Consider the following 18,810-nt stretch of genomic DNA (forward strand, 5'->3'; position numbering starts at 1 on the left):
CAGGTAAGAGCAGTGTGCTCTGTTCCAGTTTAACCCCTTCACTGCGGGGTGTTTCTACCCGGGCCGTGCGCAGCGCCACTGTGCTTGTGACGAGCTGAGCTCATCATGAGGCACAGTGGAGCTGCACTCATGACGAGCTGAGCTCGTCACAGCCACACCCGTTTTGGAACGTTCAGCACAGCGGGGAAATTATCCCCGCGTGCGAACGTTCCAACGGCCGTGACGAGCTCAGCTCGTCATGAGTGCAGCTCAACCGTGCCTCATGACGAGCTGAGCTCGTCATGAGCACTCAACGGGTTAAGGGAGTGATCCTTTATTAAGTTTAGAGATAAGGGGTAGTATGGTCTGAGTGAATATCGTTGGTTTGGGACTATCACAAAATTTAATTTTAGGAAGACTTCCCATGAAGATTTGGATCTCTGGATGTCCAGGACAATGAAGTTAATATCTATCAATCAGAAACACATTTTAATGCCACCCATAAATGAATTCCGGACAATCCCAAGTTTTATTATTGAAAACAGAAGAAAAGTGATTTTGAATTAGGTTTATAGGAACTTTCAGGTAACCTAAAACGTTTAGTGGTCAAGAAAAGTTAATATAGTTTATCCATTTGAGGCTAATCAATTAAGAAGAATCTAAACAAACGTTAAGGGCCTGAAACACAAACATTACGTTAAGAAAGTGTTTGCGACTACAGTGTGATTTTGCTAAATGACTTATGTACAAATAGGTTGGTTCACAAAATACTGAATTGCACAGAACAACTTGCCTAATTAATATCAATTAGACAGGTCTAAATTTGCAACACTCTTTGCTTGGCCTGCAAGAGACAGAAGCCCACCCTCTTTGTGACTGCTTTCCAAAACTGAAAACTGTTTAAAAAACGTGCAATCAGAAAAAATGGATGGTTGTTCAATTTGAGAAACCGGGTTGCACGATTGATGTGAGTGATCCTCACATCATGGGTCTCGGGAGGGGGTGGTGGCGAAATAGGCACAACGCCCATGTCGCCAGGCACCCACTTGGTACCTGTGTGTCGCCCTCTGTTACCGCACCCCCCTCCCGAGACCCATGATGTGAGGATCGCTCACATCAATCATGCAACCCGGATTCTCAAATTGAGCAACCATCCATTTTTTTTGATTGCACGCTTTTTACACTTTTTCACTTTCACGTCCTCAGGTCAGGGTGGGCCTTAGCACGCTCATACCGCCGAGGTTTAGCTCCTAGGTCCTGACGAATGCCAGGTAACTGATACCATGATGGCAGAAACATGTTGACCCCACTTAAGAGGAAGTAGCTGAACAATTTATTTGGCTCCCTTCCCACATCTTGTTTTTATTGTGTTTGTTTGGCCACCTAATAAAACGTTTTGTGACACAATTCAGACATTTTGAAGGAAATCACATTATCACCCCTTCACTCCTCACAATACAAAAAACCTCACAATATAAAAAATCAGCTCCGCAGTAATCCTGGCGTCGAAGCACACTGGGGAGGCACTCGGTTTCTCCCGGTGGGGCCCAATGATGAAGCATGTCACCAACCAGGTTGGTGAGTGAGGGCCTTCTATACAAATCTAATGACATTTATATATCTTTTCCCATGCTCCCTTTCTTGCTGTTGCAGTAGTTACACTCTTTCGTTGTTTATACTAACTATTGGGGGACCAAGAGTGTTTTCTCTACATTATCCCTCTCTCTCCTGTTGATAACGAGTAACATGACCAGTGAGCATCTGTGTCCCTGTTTTCCTAACACAATTTTCAAGTGTGGGTGCTCTGTCCTGATATTTCTGTCACCATGTACGTTCCTTCAGTCTCCTTGTCTCTCTTTCTTGACGTATAGTCTATTTGAACAAGTTCCCTTGTCAAGATGTTCCAGTGCCCCCCTTTCTTAGTCAACTGATTCCTGCCCTGTGTTCATGTCTTTATTTTCCAGAGACTGTGTCTTCCTGTCTCAGTGTCCATGTCTCATAAGACGAAAAAAAGGACAGTTATTCTGTTGTAGAATAATCAAAATATGAAAGAACCAATCCGCCTAATTTCAATTTTAACCAGCTATGTAGGTCTTAAACATGCGTCATAAGCCAATGACTAAAGCAATTCTATATTCAGCATGTCTATTCGTTTCTTATGCAGGTGCGCTGGACAAGGGATGCTCGAAATGTTGTAGAATTAGCATTCAGAATTACCTTGTAGATGTTGAACAGGAGAACGATCAATAGAGAGGCCTGTCAAATGTGTTTTTATTTTACACCATATTTGTTGTGCATTCAATGACAGAAGTCAAATACCAGGACATGTCTTCCTTAAATTTGACATGAAGAGTGGTGTTTACTTCTCCCTTCTCTGACTTCTAAGTCAGTGAACTGTGCCATCAAGTGACAATCCTCCTGGAGTAAAGAGAGTGTGTATGGAGAAGGCTGGTGTACATCAAATGTTTTCTAACGCACAAAAAAAATGAAATTCTTGAAATTGAGTTTTACAAATATTTCAAATATATTGGCAGCAAGTAAAGAGCAAATGTTTTTTTTAAAATAATTCTGAATTGTAATGGATGCAAAGATTTTAATATGATCAAAACAAACAAATATGCTTTCCTTGTGTGATAAATAAAAATAGTATCCACATTTTCAAAAGTTATTGTTTGTGCAACATATAATTTTAACATTAAATATGTATTTCGGATGCAAGAGCATTGCCTATTTCCAGAGGATATTTGAATGGAAATGTACCCTCTGTACTTGGCAGTACCTTTTACTGGCACAAGGTGTTTCAAAATGCACCACATAACATACTACAAGCCCCACCATACTCCTGCTGCATGGGTGTGGCTCATTTGCTACACTTGTACTTTATTTAGTGCTTGGATTTTTCACAATCCCTGTGACTTCAGTGATGTAATACTGATGGCAGCATCACATCTCTAAAATGTGTTTCAGCACCAGTGTTCCTATATCCCATTTTACAATAGCATTTTTGGCAACGGTTGACAATATGCAGACTCAGTATTGGAAAATTCAAGCACCTGCCCATGAAATGCTTCTCAATTCTTGTCAAATAATCCAGACCACTTATTCACCAAAAAGCCAAGGGGCTGAAGCAGTTTCGAGTGATCCCCTATTAAAACGCTACATCACCAGTGCTAATATTAGTGTCGGAAACAGTACAATTGACAAAAGTCTGTGTGACAGCCACACTGTAACCAACACAATTCTATGTAAAGATGAAGGAAATGTTTTTTGGGGCTGTAAAGACCATGGTGCATCGGAATTCCTTGGATTGTGTGCAGAGTGGTTTTTAATGGGGGCTTCCGCCCCCCCCCCATTCGCTAGTTGGATGGGTTACACACATCCATAACTCTTCCTGATATACCGTGTCGCAAAAGGAGCAAATGAGATAACGGGGATTCAGCCTAACTCATGGATCTCCTTGTGGAACCCCCTAGTGTCCAACTTTGAGTTATGGTGGTCACTGGTAGAGAGGGACTTTGATGCAATTTTCAAAGCTTCACCAATGTATCAGTAGTTGACTTAATAACAACAGTTGTTGGTGGAGAGAAATGTAGGAAGTGGGTGAATACGGCCCCCCATGTATAAGGATAGGTTAGTGTCTTTTCAAAAATATTATGAGGCTAGATACAGTATCCCTGGGACCCTGTGAAAGAAAACATATGCCTATTGGCTTCATCTGACCAGGTGGATAGAGACAGAGGGGTAAGGGAAAGACGTTTGGTCCAATGATTACGCCTTGATGCCTCAGCCTGGGCCTCAGTCTGGGCACTTTTTTAGGTCAAGCCTAGAGCAGCACATGCGTTGCTTGCTCGACTTTTAGTAAGGGGATTTTCAAAGTACTACTATAGGCATTTTGGTGGCCTCAAGCTTGCGTGCACGCAAGCGAGCACGCAAGCAGCCGCCATCTGTCTTTTCTCGGTCAAGGGTAATTCAGTGCATCGCGATCACTTTCACTTTCGGCGACCGCGCGGCCACTGCTTTACGCGCACACTTGTTTCTTTTACTGAGTAAGTACTTCCTTACTAGGTGAACGGTTTAACTTCTTTACTTACAAATGGGCTTTAGAGTTATTTCTTGAGGATATTTTCCATATTTATGCATTTCGCTAACATTCTTGGTGATAAAGGCGTAATAACCAAAGCATCTGTTATTAAATGTAGGAGTATTACTCTGGAAAGAAAACGTGACACATCACTTAACTAAAATGTTGGATGAATCATTTATATGTAAAACTGAGTGATCCATTGTTTCTTAAAAAGTTAAAATAGTTGTCTCGCCATATGCTAATGTCACAATAGATTGTAATTTTGATTTTATTTGCTGACATATATTTGTATCTTAACACATAAACGGACCCTTAGTCTTTTAGTTTCCACTATGTGACACTACACATTTTACAGGTACAAGGGGTTGGTCGTCAGTAAAGGGCAATAAAGCCACGCACAAAGCTTCCATTATTATACACTTGGCTATACAACAGGCCCTGTACTCAGCTTCGGGTCACAGGACACCGGGGAAGTGAGCACCATTCACAGCAGAGGGTACGTCCACGCATTAGCCTGGACGCATGCGGGAATCCGACGTTCTTGGCTATTCTGCAAGAAAGTGCTTAGAAAAAAACACAAGCCTCCCTGAAAATTCAGATAAGTCAAAAAAGAACAGCTGTTTCCGCCTCTTCCCTTTAAGAGCAAGAAGCCAACCATCTGCCAACTTCCGGCATCTCTGTTTAACAACACTGGCGATGCTCGAGACACAAGCATACTCCGGCATTGAGTTCCTAAAGGGAATCCATATTGCACAGTAAATTTAAAAGCTGTTTGTCTATCCATGCCCTATTTTCCATTAAAAAAAATAATCTGCTATGACACTTGCCTCCTAGAAAGCTCTTCTCACGCCATAAGGTGAAATAAAACTTGCTAACCAACATGCTCACTATGGATCTTAGTCGCTCCCATAAAAAAAACAGCATTGGTGACCCCCATCGAATACTTGTCAATGCCATAGAATCTATTTTGAAGTCTAGTTTAAAAGAGCTCTAGTTAACACTATGAAGAGAAGACTGTCTATGACAACTACCTTTTACTGTTCATGGGCTACCTCATTCTGAGCGATTCGTACTCTCTTTAAAAGAGTGGCTTGATTAACAAGAAAGTTGTTGCAAGGGAAAGTTAAATACAAAAATGTTTTGAAAAGAGAGAACACTGAAAGAATATTACATTTTTAAACAAGCATTGGCTTAGCCAATATGTCTCGCTTTTGGGACCTTCAAAGTGTTTAGTTATGCAGCACAATATCCTTGGTGCAACAACAACTGTTGCATCGCTAAAGACTTATAAGGTTCCAAAGGCGAGACCTATTGGCTATGCCAATACTTGTTTTGTTTGGCAGACAATATAAGTGCACATTGAAGGACTCGACCACAGGACGGAATCAGAAATCCCTCTTCTGGCATAAGGGTAAGTTATCAGAAAGTTATGCTATGGAAGGCGGTTCTGAGGCAAATGAGGACAAAAAAACAGTTGTTGGTAGTCACATGTATGGCCGCTCATGCTTGGAATTGTGGTGGAATCTACTCTGATTAGGTTTGCAGTTAACAATCTGGTAAGGGAAGAAAAACTGGACTTCCTTCACAGAGATGGTTATTGTTTAACAAAATAATGGAGTTTTCAAGAGGGCATAAAGCAAATATACATCCCGAACTATATCAGCAGTGGATTGAAGAAATATGAAACGGTGTAGTGAATTATAGATTTATGATCACCGTAGGGCAAATATTCATTTTGGTCACATCTGAAGTATATGAAATTGTGAGACTCTGTCTAAATTATGAAATTATGAAGCTGTACACCTTTAAGTAATGTGCTACGCAGTATGCTCCTTGTGGAATATGTACTATGCCTTGTAGATGCATCATGTATTGAGGTTGCTTATTGATGCATATTGTTGTTTTAGGGAATTGTTTATTATTCTGAATTTAAGCACATGCAGTGAATTACTGCTTAGGAGAGGTCAATACTCATTTAGATCCCAAGGTCATATTAGGATGTCTAGAGTAGCAACAGAATGGTAACCTACATGTTATAAAAATATATTCTGTCAACATAACCTGTCTCCAAGTAAGCAATGCTCCACAAATGAATAGAGAAGGAGCAGATATCTGAAACCACCAATGTACTACACTGATGGTTGGATACCTATAAAAGGAATTCAGATGTCTCCGGCAAAAGATCTTGATCACTATGGTCCAATGCATCACCTATTCATTAATTGGTTTTGATTGTAAAAGCATACGCAATGATACGTCTGCTGAGTAATTTACCTGGCTGATGAGAATACCTGTGACAATCGCAAGCTGGTGAAGAGTCCCCAATGCCCCACGGAGCGAAGTTGGCGCGATCTCCCCGACGTACATAGGAACTAGTCCTGAGGCCAGTCCTGTGAAAAGTACAACAAACATGAGGCACATTATCCTTACTTATAATGTTAGCATACAAAGACTGTTTGATAGGATTATACAGTTGATGTATTCATGTAGAAAGACATTGGAATACATATGTATGAACATTTGTACAACAGTTTTGAAATGTAATTACAAGACCTTTCTCTAGACTTCTTATATTTGACAATTACAGATTATGGACATTTCACACTCAGAGTTTATGTCTACACTGAGAGGGCAGCAATAAAAAAAACTAAATGGTAGACCCTTGAACCACTGATCTGTCTTTCAATACCGATAGTTCCGGCTAACCATTTTAGAAATGGCAGGTAGCCTCCTATGTGTGGGAGTTCTTGGGCGCCTCCACAAAAAGGCCCCACTTGGGCCCACATCAAATATCTAATATTGGGCGGAAATAAACTGGAAACGTGGGCTAGATGGGAATCTGATTTGCTTTTCTTTTACCACTTTCTGTAATGATAACAAATAAGCTAAACAGTTACCCAGTGGAATGGAATCTAGAAGGATTCTTAGGCCCTTATTATGGCCTGGATCTTCCTGACTTTTGGATAATCTAGACCCGGAGGGCCACCGTAGAAATTATAAAGTACAAGCGGAGTCACTAAATCTGGATCCAATTCTACAGGCAATTCCTCGTTCCCCAATATTTTCACACATAGGTTTTGAAAGCAAAATGTCTGTGTGAAAATAAACATCTGCGGAAACACTGCGGATCTCATTATTGGAATTAAGAGGCCACTTTCACTGAGGACCTTATTGGTGAAGAAGCATTGGCGCACGCCTTTCTGGTGATCATTTTTATTTCCTTGTATGATTGTACATTATGATGAGAGGTACCACCTGCTGAAATGCATGCTTTGCAGTCCCTCTATTAAGAAACTGATATATGGCTCTGAGAGAAGGACTCCTACAAGGTTCACTGTTATGGGAGCGCCCTGGGAAAAACGTTTTACCCTATTAAGTTGGAATGTGAATGGGCTCGGGACAAGGTGAAACGTACCCTCGTCCTGCAGCACCTGAAGCGCCACTCCCCGGATGTGCTCTTCCTCCAGGAATCACATCTTGTAGGTAGCACGTGTAAAGCCCTAAATAGGTGGGGGTATAGGCTCATCGCTCATTCCGGCTTTACTAATGGATCTAGGGGCGTGGGAATCATGGTTAAAAACTCCTTTCCCTTCTCTGTCCAATCTTCACACTCCGATGGTCGAGGGAGGTATGTTGCAATCACTGGTAAGTGAGAGGGGAATACGCTAACCCTAGTATCAGTATATGTCCCACCTGGACTGCAAAGCCAAATATTCATGGACCTAGGTACTCAACTGCTCTCCCTCCCGAAGGGCCTACTGCTGGTGGGAGGTGGCTTTAATGCTGTGGGTTCCGGTACACTGGACCGCAATCCACCCATGAGGTGAGCCCATCGAATTGCTGGCTCCCTGACTTCCTGGAGGCATTCAGCCTATCTGACGTTGGAGGACGTTCCTCCCCGGGGACATGCAATACACCTTTTTATCGGGTGCACACCATAGCTCCTCACGCATTAATTATTTACTCCTGTCTGCCTCCCAATTTGTACACCTACACGAGGTCCGTCACCTTGTACGTGGCATCTCTGACCACTCCACCGTGTAGTCCAAGCGGCCCTGGGGGACCGGCAGGTTGAATCCGTGGCGCCCATCAATCCCTGGTACTTACGAAGCCCAACTGTTCGCAAAGACCTTTTGAAAGCCATTGACTGTTATTTTCAGGAGATCCTTGGCTCAGTTGACTCCCACAAAATACTCTGGGAAGCATTCAAATTAGTTATTAGAGGGACAGCCCTCTCGCTAATAGCAGGGGTCTGGAAAGAAAAAATTAAAGAGCTTTAGATGGTTGAGATCCTTCGACTGGAAGCAGACCTTGGTAAGTAGGACGCACCAGAAACACTGCATCTCTTGCAGCTAAAAAAGGTGAATATAAGGGCATTTCAAAGGACTGGGCCTAGTCCCGGGGGAGAGAGAGAGAGATGGTAGAGTGCATAAGTGGGTGACAAAGCCGGGAAGTTGCTCACCTGGTTGGACAAGAAGGAAAGGGCCAACAGACTCGTTTCTGAACTGACAGTTGACACAGGTGCTAAGATCACTGACCCCACTCAGATTGCCAGCGAGTTTGCTGAGCATTATAGCTTAGTATATCGGACACAATTGTTCCTCCTTGAAACTGACTCTACTGACCTCCTGCAAGTTATCCAACTCCCAGTGCCCTCGGAGGATGATAGGAGCTTTTTTGACAGTGACATCACCAATTGCGAGATCGCGCAGGCGATCAGAAACCTTCGACCGGGAAAGGTGCTGGGCCCCAATGGGCTACCTATCGAGCTCTACAAACTAGGTCCTTAAAAACTCACCCCGCATTTGAGGGCTATGTTTGAGGGGAATAGGAGAATGGAGCACTGCCGCCTGATCAAAGTTTGGCGTCGATAGTGGTCATCCCCAAGGAGAATAAACTCAGAGATAGATGCGCCTCCTACTGACCCATCTCCCTGCTTAATGCAGAGCCAAAAATCCTTGCCAAACTTTTGGCCACTCCCCTGTCGCAAGTAATCAGTGCCTTGGTACACCCGGACCAGTCAGGCTTTATGCCCCAGCGCAACACGGCCCTAAATTTGTGACAAGTGCATAGAGTACTGGGAAGGGCTGATACCATCCAGGAGGCTGCTGCGATTTTGTCACTGGACACCTCTATGGTGTTTGATACTATTGAATGGCCTTACCTTTTTCCTGTCCTTTCCAAGCTGGGATTTGGGCCGGAATTTGTATCATGTGGCGCCCTTGGCTCAGGTAATAGTAAACAACAAATGGTCTGACTCCCTTGGTCTAAGTCGGGGTACCAGACAGGGGTGTCCGCTGTCGCTCTTCGCCCTCTCATTGGAGCCTGGATCAGGTGTGACCCGGCCATACACGGTCTGCAGTGGTCGGCAAAGTGAGAGGATCGCATTTTGCTTCATACAGATAATATTCTCCTTTACTTGGCCTCCCCCAAGAAGTCTCTAAGATATGTCTTAGACATCGTTGCATCCTTCGGCAGATTTCTGGCTACTCTATCAATTGGAACAAATCTCTCCTCTACACTCTGGGTGGTGATGCTCCGGCTCTTCCCAGAGACTGTCCTATACAAGTGGTGAAGGATGGGTTTCGCTACCTAGGGATCTTTATCACCATTGACCCCAAACTCCGCTAAGAGAAGAATCTGCTCCCACCTTTGCAGCGCCTGTGGCATGGTGTGGCCACCTGGAGGGCTCACCCCCTCTCGCTGCTCAGCCGAGCTGCCCTTTTTAAGATGATGTCCCTGATCCGCTTCCTCTATGCCCTACAAAACTATCCTGCCAAAGTCCCCGCGAGGTATTTTAAAGAAATTGAAGGCTTACAGAGGGAGTTGTTATGGTATGGGAGATCTAGAATAGCACTCAACAAGTTAGTCCTCAACTGGTATGATGGAGGAATAAGCCTCCCTGACATTAAGAAATATTATTGGGCAGCCCACCTTGCCGCCATCAATCAAGGTACATAACATACACCGGATGACCCTGGCTTTGCCATGGACAGGTAGCTACTGCCAGATGGGAGATATAACAGAGCCCCGTATGCGAATCCCAAGAAGCTCCTCTTAACTGGGCCCACCAGTCACTCTGTTCAGGTTTGGCATACAGTAAACAGAAGTCTGGGTTGGGACCGTAGACTGACGCTGGCAACCCCCATATGGGACTCGGAGCAGCTCAGTAGCTTGCATTCTTCTAAGGGTTTTGACAAATGTAACCTCATAGGTATCTCTCAGATAGGTGACCTCTGGGTGAAGGGTGACATGATTAGTTTTGATAAACTACAACAGCAGTTCGAGCTCACAAACACAGAGTTTTTCCGCTACCTGCAGGACCGCCACGCACAGGTCACAACCTTAAAGGATGCTTCCTCACTCCCCGAGTCTTCCCCACTAGAAGATAGGTTATTGGATGGATTGCTTCCTCAGAAGGCCATATCACTAACTTACAAAAAGTTGATCAACAACATGCCGGATCCCCTTGATAAGCTGCATGAGTCTCGGGGGAGGGACGGCTTTGTGCTTGATGTGGAAGAGTGGCAAGAGGGGGTTGCTTCCCCCCGTGAGGTGGCAATCTCTGTGCGTCTGCTACTGGTTCAATTGAAAATTCTGCACAGAACCTATGTCACCGGGCCCCAGCTGGTCCACATGGGTAGAAGGGAGGGGGACGCTTGTAGACGACAGTGTGGCCAGGTGGGCACCTTTATGCATATCCTTTGGGAGTGTGAACTGATTCAGAGGTATTGGAGGGGGATATACGTGGTCATGAGGGACGTCCTGCACAGAGACACCCACCCAGAGGCCAAGAGGTGCTTGCTTAACATTTGGGGGCCCACTGACGGGACAGGGGCAGAGAAACTTTGGGCCACACTGGGAGCTATGGTTGCCAAGAGAGATATAGCTCAGCAATGGGAGGGGGCATCATCCCTGACGCTTGCCACATGGAAACGAAACCTTGATTGGTGCATGTTCAGGGAGAAAACAGTGTATGCAGCAAGAGGTTGCCCTAAAAAATGGTCTTGTGTATGGGCCAAATGGAACACCTACAGAGGAGATATATGTGTCGCACTGACAGCCCCCGTCGAGGACGAGTAATTGTCCCCTTGATGCGCATCCTAACCTATGTGTTGTATTCTTGTAACGGCCTAGATTTCCAGATTAATTGCCATATGAACTGATAATGTTGCTTTCTTTCATGTGATATACTGCATTTTTATGTTATTAAAATCAATAAAAAGATATAATTTAAAAAAAGAAACTGATACACACCTCAGCAATGAGGGTCAGCACATGTTTCAGGTTCACTTGTGTTCCATGAAGGGGAATATGGCCCAACTTACTGAACTGCACACCCTATTTGGGGCGGGGAGTAGGCTGATTTCATATTGTTTGTTCCCTTCTGCAATGGTGTAAAACAGTTATAAAGGCTAAGTAATGGAGCAATGGCTAAACGAATTCCCATTAGTTTAGAAGCTCAAGAACTCCCATTCCTCATTATTTGATTTTGCATGTATTCTACCTAAATAGGAGAGTTGGTCCAGACATCTGCTACTTATTACCAGCTTCCCATGTTTAGGAACCATAACTATAGCTCAATGAGGCAGCAAGTAATGTTGAAATATGTCTTGAGTTGTTTGTGTGCCCTCACAAAGGGCATGTGTCTTAGCAGGTCAGGCTGTACTGCTTGTTTGGTGCCATATCAAGGCTGGCATGTATATGGTTGGTCCCTTTTTTTGTATGAAACACACACAAGATAAACAATGTAGTTACAGTTGTTCACAGGAGTTCCCAGGTGCTGTCACCCATCTGTTTTTGGATTCCGCCGGCATATAGAAGATAAACTGTAGGTGGGAGCTAAAGGAATCTAAGTTTTCAGCCTCATTATTTAGAATCTGTGGCCAAGATTTCTTTGACGAAAGACAACGTAGCAAGACAACTTTCTGCATCAAATGGAGAGGGTAGGAGTGTTCCCTATTTACCAACAAATGGCGCATTCTTGCTATCTCACTGATCTGGTGCAGTATGTGCTGCCTGGCGCCAAAGCAGGCACTATTGCACCACGGTGCAAGAGTGCCTGCATGCACATGGTATTGTTTTTTTGTTCAGGAAAGGGTACCTTCCTGCACCTAAACAATCCTTAGAGGCATTTTCCTCTTCCTAAGTGTTCTGCCAAATGAGGTACACTTAGTAAGCGGAAACAAAGAGGAGAAAGAAAGACATTTCACCTCTTTGCACCTCTATTGTGATGGTGTACGATTTTGACGCATTACCAGGTTTACTACTCATGGTAAATCTGAGAATGCACCAAAATCCATGGGTTGATGCATAGGAACACCCACTCTCCACCCATGTAATGTCTTCCCGGGACAGAATAACACAAGGCAGAGACTGGTGCTGCCTTATGTAACTCCAGTTTTAACAAGCCAGGGCAGGGCTACGCAAGGTGGCCTTGTGTTGCTTGGTTAATCTGACTTAAGTACTTGCTTTGCCCTTGCGTCACCTTGCGTGACGCAAGGGAAACACAATCCTTTTATAAGTCTGGCCCTCTGGCCCTGTGTCTTAAAGGAGAGCTTTTACCACAATGTAACTAATCGTCCAAGTTGACTGAGTAGCATGTGATGCTTGACGTATTTAACCCATTGCCTGCTGATGACGAGCCCAGTGGAGCTGTGCTCATGACGAGCTGGGCTCGTCATAACGGCCACGCCACTCGCCCGCGTGGCGAATTCCACGCCTGTGCTGACGTTCTACGGGAGTAGGCGGAGTCATGATGAGCTGCACTGTGCATCATGACGAGCTGGGCTAGTCATGAGCGCCGCGCGTGGCCTCTCCTCCCACGCACCGCGGGGGAATTACCTCGGCGGTTAAGGGGTTAAGGCCAATGTGCCAATATTCCTTGCTGCAAAATATTCTTGCATTTGAGGCAGTGCTATGCAGGGCCAGAGTAGAAACACAAACTGGCCCTGGTAATTGAGTCCAACCGGCTGCCTGGGAGGGGGATGGGGAGTGCTCTTTGAAAACACAGCAGCTGGTTTTGTTACAGGGGAGCTGATAATACCAGCCCCCAGTAACAAAAACAACGCCATAGGGGTCCAAACCGGCTCCCACCCTTGCAAAGACCCGGTGACCTCTACGGCCAGTCTGGCCCTAGTGTTATGCCAAACTCAACCTACAACGAAAATTAAACTATATTAATTCAGTGTTTGGCGATCTCAAGTAAAATTGTGTGTCTCTTTAAATTTACTAACTTCTCTTTAAATTTACTAACTTCTTGCTTTTCAACCGGTTTACCCTAGTGCGGGTTAGTGTATTTTCTTCATATATTCTAAATATACGTCATTTCCAGAAACTGCAAAATCTTTCTCAAAGGGAGTAATTAAATTAAATGAAAAACATTTTGTTTGACGAAAGCAAGGCAGTGTACACCTAAGCAGAACAGCAGTGATGCAATTACACCCCTGCCTGCGATCAAAACAGACAATAAAAGAGCAATAACTGTAACAGAGACAAGAACAATTTTACAAGGTAGTTTAGTCATAAACACTCGACACAAAGGCTAATGAAACTATGCCAAGCACATACAGCTTGTACAGAAATTTATACCCAAGAACAGTAAAAAACTAAAATAGAAATGTTTTCGAAAAAAAAAATGTTTTCATATTTTCACTGAAAAATGGACACTGGCTCAAACTTGTTGTAAGTCCTGCTGCCTGTGTGATTTCAAAGTGAAGCACCTACATTATGAACTGTGACCCTGTAACCTTCTTCTGTGTTTTTGTGTTAGGGTTGAACTCTGCTTCATTGCCCCAGGGCTGAGGTGTGCAGTTAAACACAGCGTTTAAGTAAACCAGGGAAGAAGTAAACAGCACCTGAGCACACTGATTATCTGGTGTTACTGTGTTTTAAATTGTTTTACCACAACAGAGCCCATAGCACTCACTGTTACACGTCAGTGGATCTTAACCTGTGGTCCGTGGACCCCAGGGGGTCCGCGAGGCCTACTCAGGGGGTCCTCCACCATTTTACAAAATTAAAAAATATTACAATTAATACATAAAAATTAATAAAGTGTATTTACAAATAAAGAAGCGAAATGTAAAATCTTTTTCCAATATTTAATTGTGAATTACACAAAATGTTTTAATTTTTGAGCATTTGTTTGGTGTATGTTTGTTTTTGTATTTTTGGGCATTTTTTTAGGTCTAAATCATAGAAATTGATTAGGATGGGGCCCCGCAGATTGTAATACTAAGTCAGTGGAGGTCTTTGCTGTAAGCCACTTCTTATTGAAGGTCTGCTTACAGGTGTCAGAAGTTTGTGACTCAGACCGATTAGAAGGCTTTTCATTATTCCTTTTTCATGGCATGATAGCATGTGCTGGACACTTTGGTTGTCTGTTACAAGAGATAATGAGATCCTGGTCAATTTTTTTCAATGCACAAAGCACTTTTTACTATAAGAGAGAACATCATCTCTTGCGGTCTTTGAAACTGTTTTATGGTGGTTTTATATTTATACTGTATTTGATCTGGAACTTGTACAAGGGTATTTAAATTATTGATTACTATTTATATACCAGTAGATGGTTTGGACAAAACCGAATAAAGTTTGATGATGATGAATCAGTGGAGGTACCCAGATTCCAGTAATGATTCTTTGGGGCGCCACAGATGTCAAAAGGTTACTAAGTTGACTAAGGTTTGCAAGGTCCTGAGCATTGGAAAAGCAAAAAAAAAGACTTTGAACCTTGGTCCTCTGGGACACTTGGGCTCTGCTCTTTTCTGTCTCAAGAAGAAAAAAACTATCTGCTTGAGCCCTGCCAGAAGTGCAACGGAATGTCAGATGATATCCCATGTGTACAACAGGGAAGGAGTGAAAAGGTGGATATTTTTGTTTACCATTGCTGTCCTAGGGCCTAATATACTAATTTGTTTCAACTGCATAACCAAAGTGCAGACTTCTAAAGTTACCTTGTCAAGCGGTGTGTTTGATTGCTTATTTCATAGAATATTAATAAATAAATATCATGTTGTCTGCAGATTTCTGTTATGACTGGTAAGCCTCTACTTATGAATTTGTCAAGCACAGGACTTAATTTCATATGTAATAAGCCACACACCGAGTTACGTAGGCCATACTTCTTGTGGAGACTCTTACACATGTTTTTTGGGCCACAACCATTTTAGATCCTCCACCCATCTTTAAATTCCCAGTTAAACATAAACTCACACATTTAAAACATAAACTATAAAAATAAGTAGGAAAAAATCTTTAGACACAAGAAAAGTTAGCCACACAAAGTAAAATAAGCCACTCATACCAAAGGGACTCAGGAGTAAACTTTTCCCAATGGGGAAGGTCCACTCAATTAATCACAACCTTAGGCCAATGTTTGCACAAAACGCAACTGACCTAAGGAATGCACAAATGCTGCACTATGCAAATATATAGTGATGTATTATCATAAAACAGAAACCTATAACTAGAAAGACTAAAACCTTTCTAACTATAATAAATGTATTGAATATTCTACACCTACCAAGACTTGGTAGAAAATCTAACCACCAAACTATTGTCCCTCACAAGTAGTACCTCTCCACATTCATAGGTGGAATATGCTGCTGATGGTAAATAATAGAGTCAAATTCCTATAAATTACCCTGGCTAGATAATCATGTATTAGTAAGAACATCATATTTATTTATTTGGACATTTGGTGTCGTGCACTACTCACTTCTGGAGGAGTATCTCAGCGCTGCGCTGCTCAAACTAGGATAAAACATTCTAAAAGAGCCAAGTCTTCAAACCCTTCTTAAAGGAGGCTAAATCTGAGCAAGAGCGAAAACTAAGAGGGAGTTGTTCCAGTGATAAGGGGCTGTGTAAGAGAAATATGTGCCCCCATATCTTAACATATGGATGCGCTGGATCACCAGAAGTGCCTTATCTGAAGATCGTAAACATCTAGGAGGCAGGTAGGGGTATAATTAAGTGGACAAATAGGCAGGAAGAGACTTGTGGAGTGCCTTATGTGACAGACAACATAGTTTGCAAATTACACTGTTTTTAATAGGCAGCCAGTGAAGCTTCCTTAGAATTGCGGAAGAGGGCGAGTGAGAAGGAAGATTACATATTAGCCGTGCAGCGATATTCTTAACCACCTGCAGTTTGGACAGCAAGGTGTTGTTTACTGATGTCAACAAAGCGTTCACATGGTGAAGGAAGCTGGTGATAAGGGCCTGGACAAGAGTCTTCCTGGCAGTGTCGGGAAGCCGCGGGAGAGCTTTTTTTAGGAGCCTCGTGGTGGCACAAAAGAGGTCACAGGTGGTATTAACTTGGTTTTTCATAGAAAGAGATTGGTCTAGCTTCACTCCAAGATGTTTCACTATCTGTTTAGGAGAGGAAGTGGGACCAAGTTCTGAAGGTCACCATTCAACTGACCATATCTCGGTCGCTTTGCCAAATAACATGATCACACTCTTGTCACTGTTTAATTGAAGACACGTGTTACTTATCCAATCAGTGATTTCCTTCATGCAATTTGCAAATTTGCCTTTCACCTCGTCTGGGCCAAAGGACATAAGAAGTCGAGTGTCATCACTTACAACATGATCTCCACACCACATAGTGTACCTAACCTCTGTAACAACGACAGCACATACTGTCCAACATAGCACCTATCTAGACATCATTGTGACAAACAAGCAAGTACATTATTAAACCTCTAAATCCCTCAATTTCCAAGATGATATGAAGATGAAAACTTCCTGCCACCTATTTCATAATGCATTGCTATGCTCAAATGGGTCAACTTGGTGTGAACGAGTGGCATAACACAACATTTATTTTAATTCTTTCATAACCAGGATATCAAGAATGCCCCATAGAATCTTAGGAATGTCTCACCATTATCCTACCATGTTTTAACAGTCTTAAGCCCATCACATTACAAATTTTCTTGCTTGAGGGAAAAACTAGAAAAATCAAGCCTTAAGCCCATCGGTGGATTCGTGGATTTGTTGTGTAAATCTTATCAATGTTACCAACTGACCTTAAAAACACAAGGCACTGTTTGGAAAGACACTGATTGAGCTCCTATCTTCCCCACCTCTCTTGTACTAACTAAGGGCCAGATTTAGATATTGGCGGATGGGATAATTCGTCACAACTGTGACAGATGTCCTGTCTGCGGTATTGCAAGTGCCATAGGATACAATACACTTGTAATACGGTGGACTTGATATCCGTAACATTTGTGATGGAGTTCTGATCCACCAAAATATAAATCAGGCCAAACGTTTGGTCCTGATACAGTTGTGGAGCCTGTCTTTAATGGGCCATCCCTTGCATTTTGGGCAGTGCTACTGCCTCTTAACGTAGATCCTACACACCTTAACACACTTATGTTCCCAGCAGTCCCACTCCTGTGTTATCTTAATCATGTCATGCTCTTTTTGATACTTGGGTTCTGCTCTTGCCTTAATAGCCTGTTTTTGTTTCCTAATTCAGTGTCTGCCTCCTGGGCACAGCACCTTTTAAAACATGTTTATTTTACTTCATCTGTCTATAGGGCGAACAAAGTCCCAAAGATGCAATGGCACCGTTTTCGTAAATGACTGATGTCACACAATGCACTGTTATCTGTCAATATGAAATCACAGGATGAAGTTCTAAGGTGTATTTGTCAATGTAATGTAAACTGTATTTTAGTGCTAATGGGCAGTGCTTTACAGGACTATTTAGCATGTTTGGGATTGACAATCATATGGTCTGTTTGAGGGCATAATAATCAAAATTGCCAGCTGCATGTTTTATGAGGCCTATCTGTCTGAAAGGATAGAATAGGCTTTAAGATGTACAGGGTAGAAACCTGAGGTAGGGTAACACAAGAAACTGGTTCACTCGAATTTCTCCAACCTTTATTTGTACTCACAAATGAGCTACATTCAGTTTGGGGAGCCCAAAATCTAAAACTGTACTTTACGCACTAATAAAATGGTATAGTATTCCTATATACAGATGTGGAATAAATTGTGCAGGGGCACAGTATATTCCAAAGAAATTATCAATATATGCAGCTGACATAAAATTTGAAATGGTCTATTTTTATTTTTATATAAAAAAACATGCGGTCAATTCGCTTTTGTAAGATTACTGACAAAGCCAGAGTAATGGTCAGAAAAGTATGTAAATGCTGATGGTGTGTATTTTATGCTTTCCAAAACCTTATAAATGTTAAGCGACAGGCAGTGACGGTTTCAATGGAAAAGGTGTATCTTAATATCATACTACACATCAGCTGCTGAGGGTACATTAAATGAATAGCAAATATTCTGCAAATAAACTTTCGTGTTGCATCCTCAGGGCAATCTCACTCAGTACTAGATTTAGGACTGCAGAAGAACTCCTTTTGAGTTTGAACTATACATGCTCAGATACAGCGAGCTAGATTTCCTACCTATAACCGAACAGCTTCTATCTACTGTCTTGCATCCTCAAGTTGCATGCTATCAACAAAAAGATCCGCTAAATCTCTAAAATCTGGCATGAAAAACTGACCTTTATTGAAAAAACTTCTTATTCTCGTTTCTCTTTTTTTCTTTTAGATCGCCATCTCTGTCCCTTCAATCCTCTACATCATTGCATCATTGAAGTTTTAGAACCACGATCCACGTTTTAGAACAACAAACTTTCACAGCCCACCTAGCTTTAAGGAGGCAGTTTTGTTTTTTTAATGTAACGAAAGCATCGTGTGGTACTGC

The 18,810-nt window shown here is 42.6% G+C and overlaps 1 protein-coding gene across 1 annotated transcript in view; it reads right to left on the reverse strand.

Moving 5' to 3' along the window:
• The window catches only part of SLC2A2 (solute carrier family 2 member 2), a 175,714-nt gene that overhangs the window by 104,211 nt on the left and 52,693 nt on the right, over positions 1–18,810 (reverse strand). The window contains exon 5 of the mRNA XM_078666635.1: positions 6,338–6,453. Within this exon, the coding sequence (XP_078522761.1) occupies positions 6,338–6,453 (116 nt within the window). The remainder of the gene's footprint in view (positions 1–6,337; positions 6,454–18,810) is intronic.

This window comes from Lissotriton helveticus, chromosome 11, assembly GCF_964261635.1.
Source record: "Lissotriton helveticus chromosome 11, aLisHel1.1, whole genome shotgun sequence".
Lineage (NCBI taxonomy): Eukaryota > Metazoa > Chordata > Amphibia > Caudata > Salamandridae > Lissotriton > Lissotriton helveticus.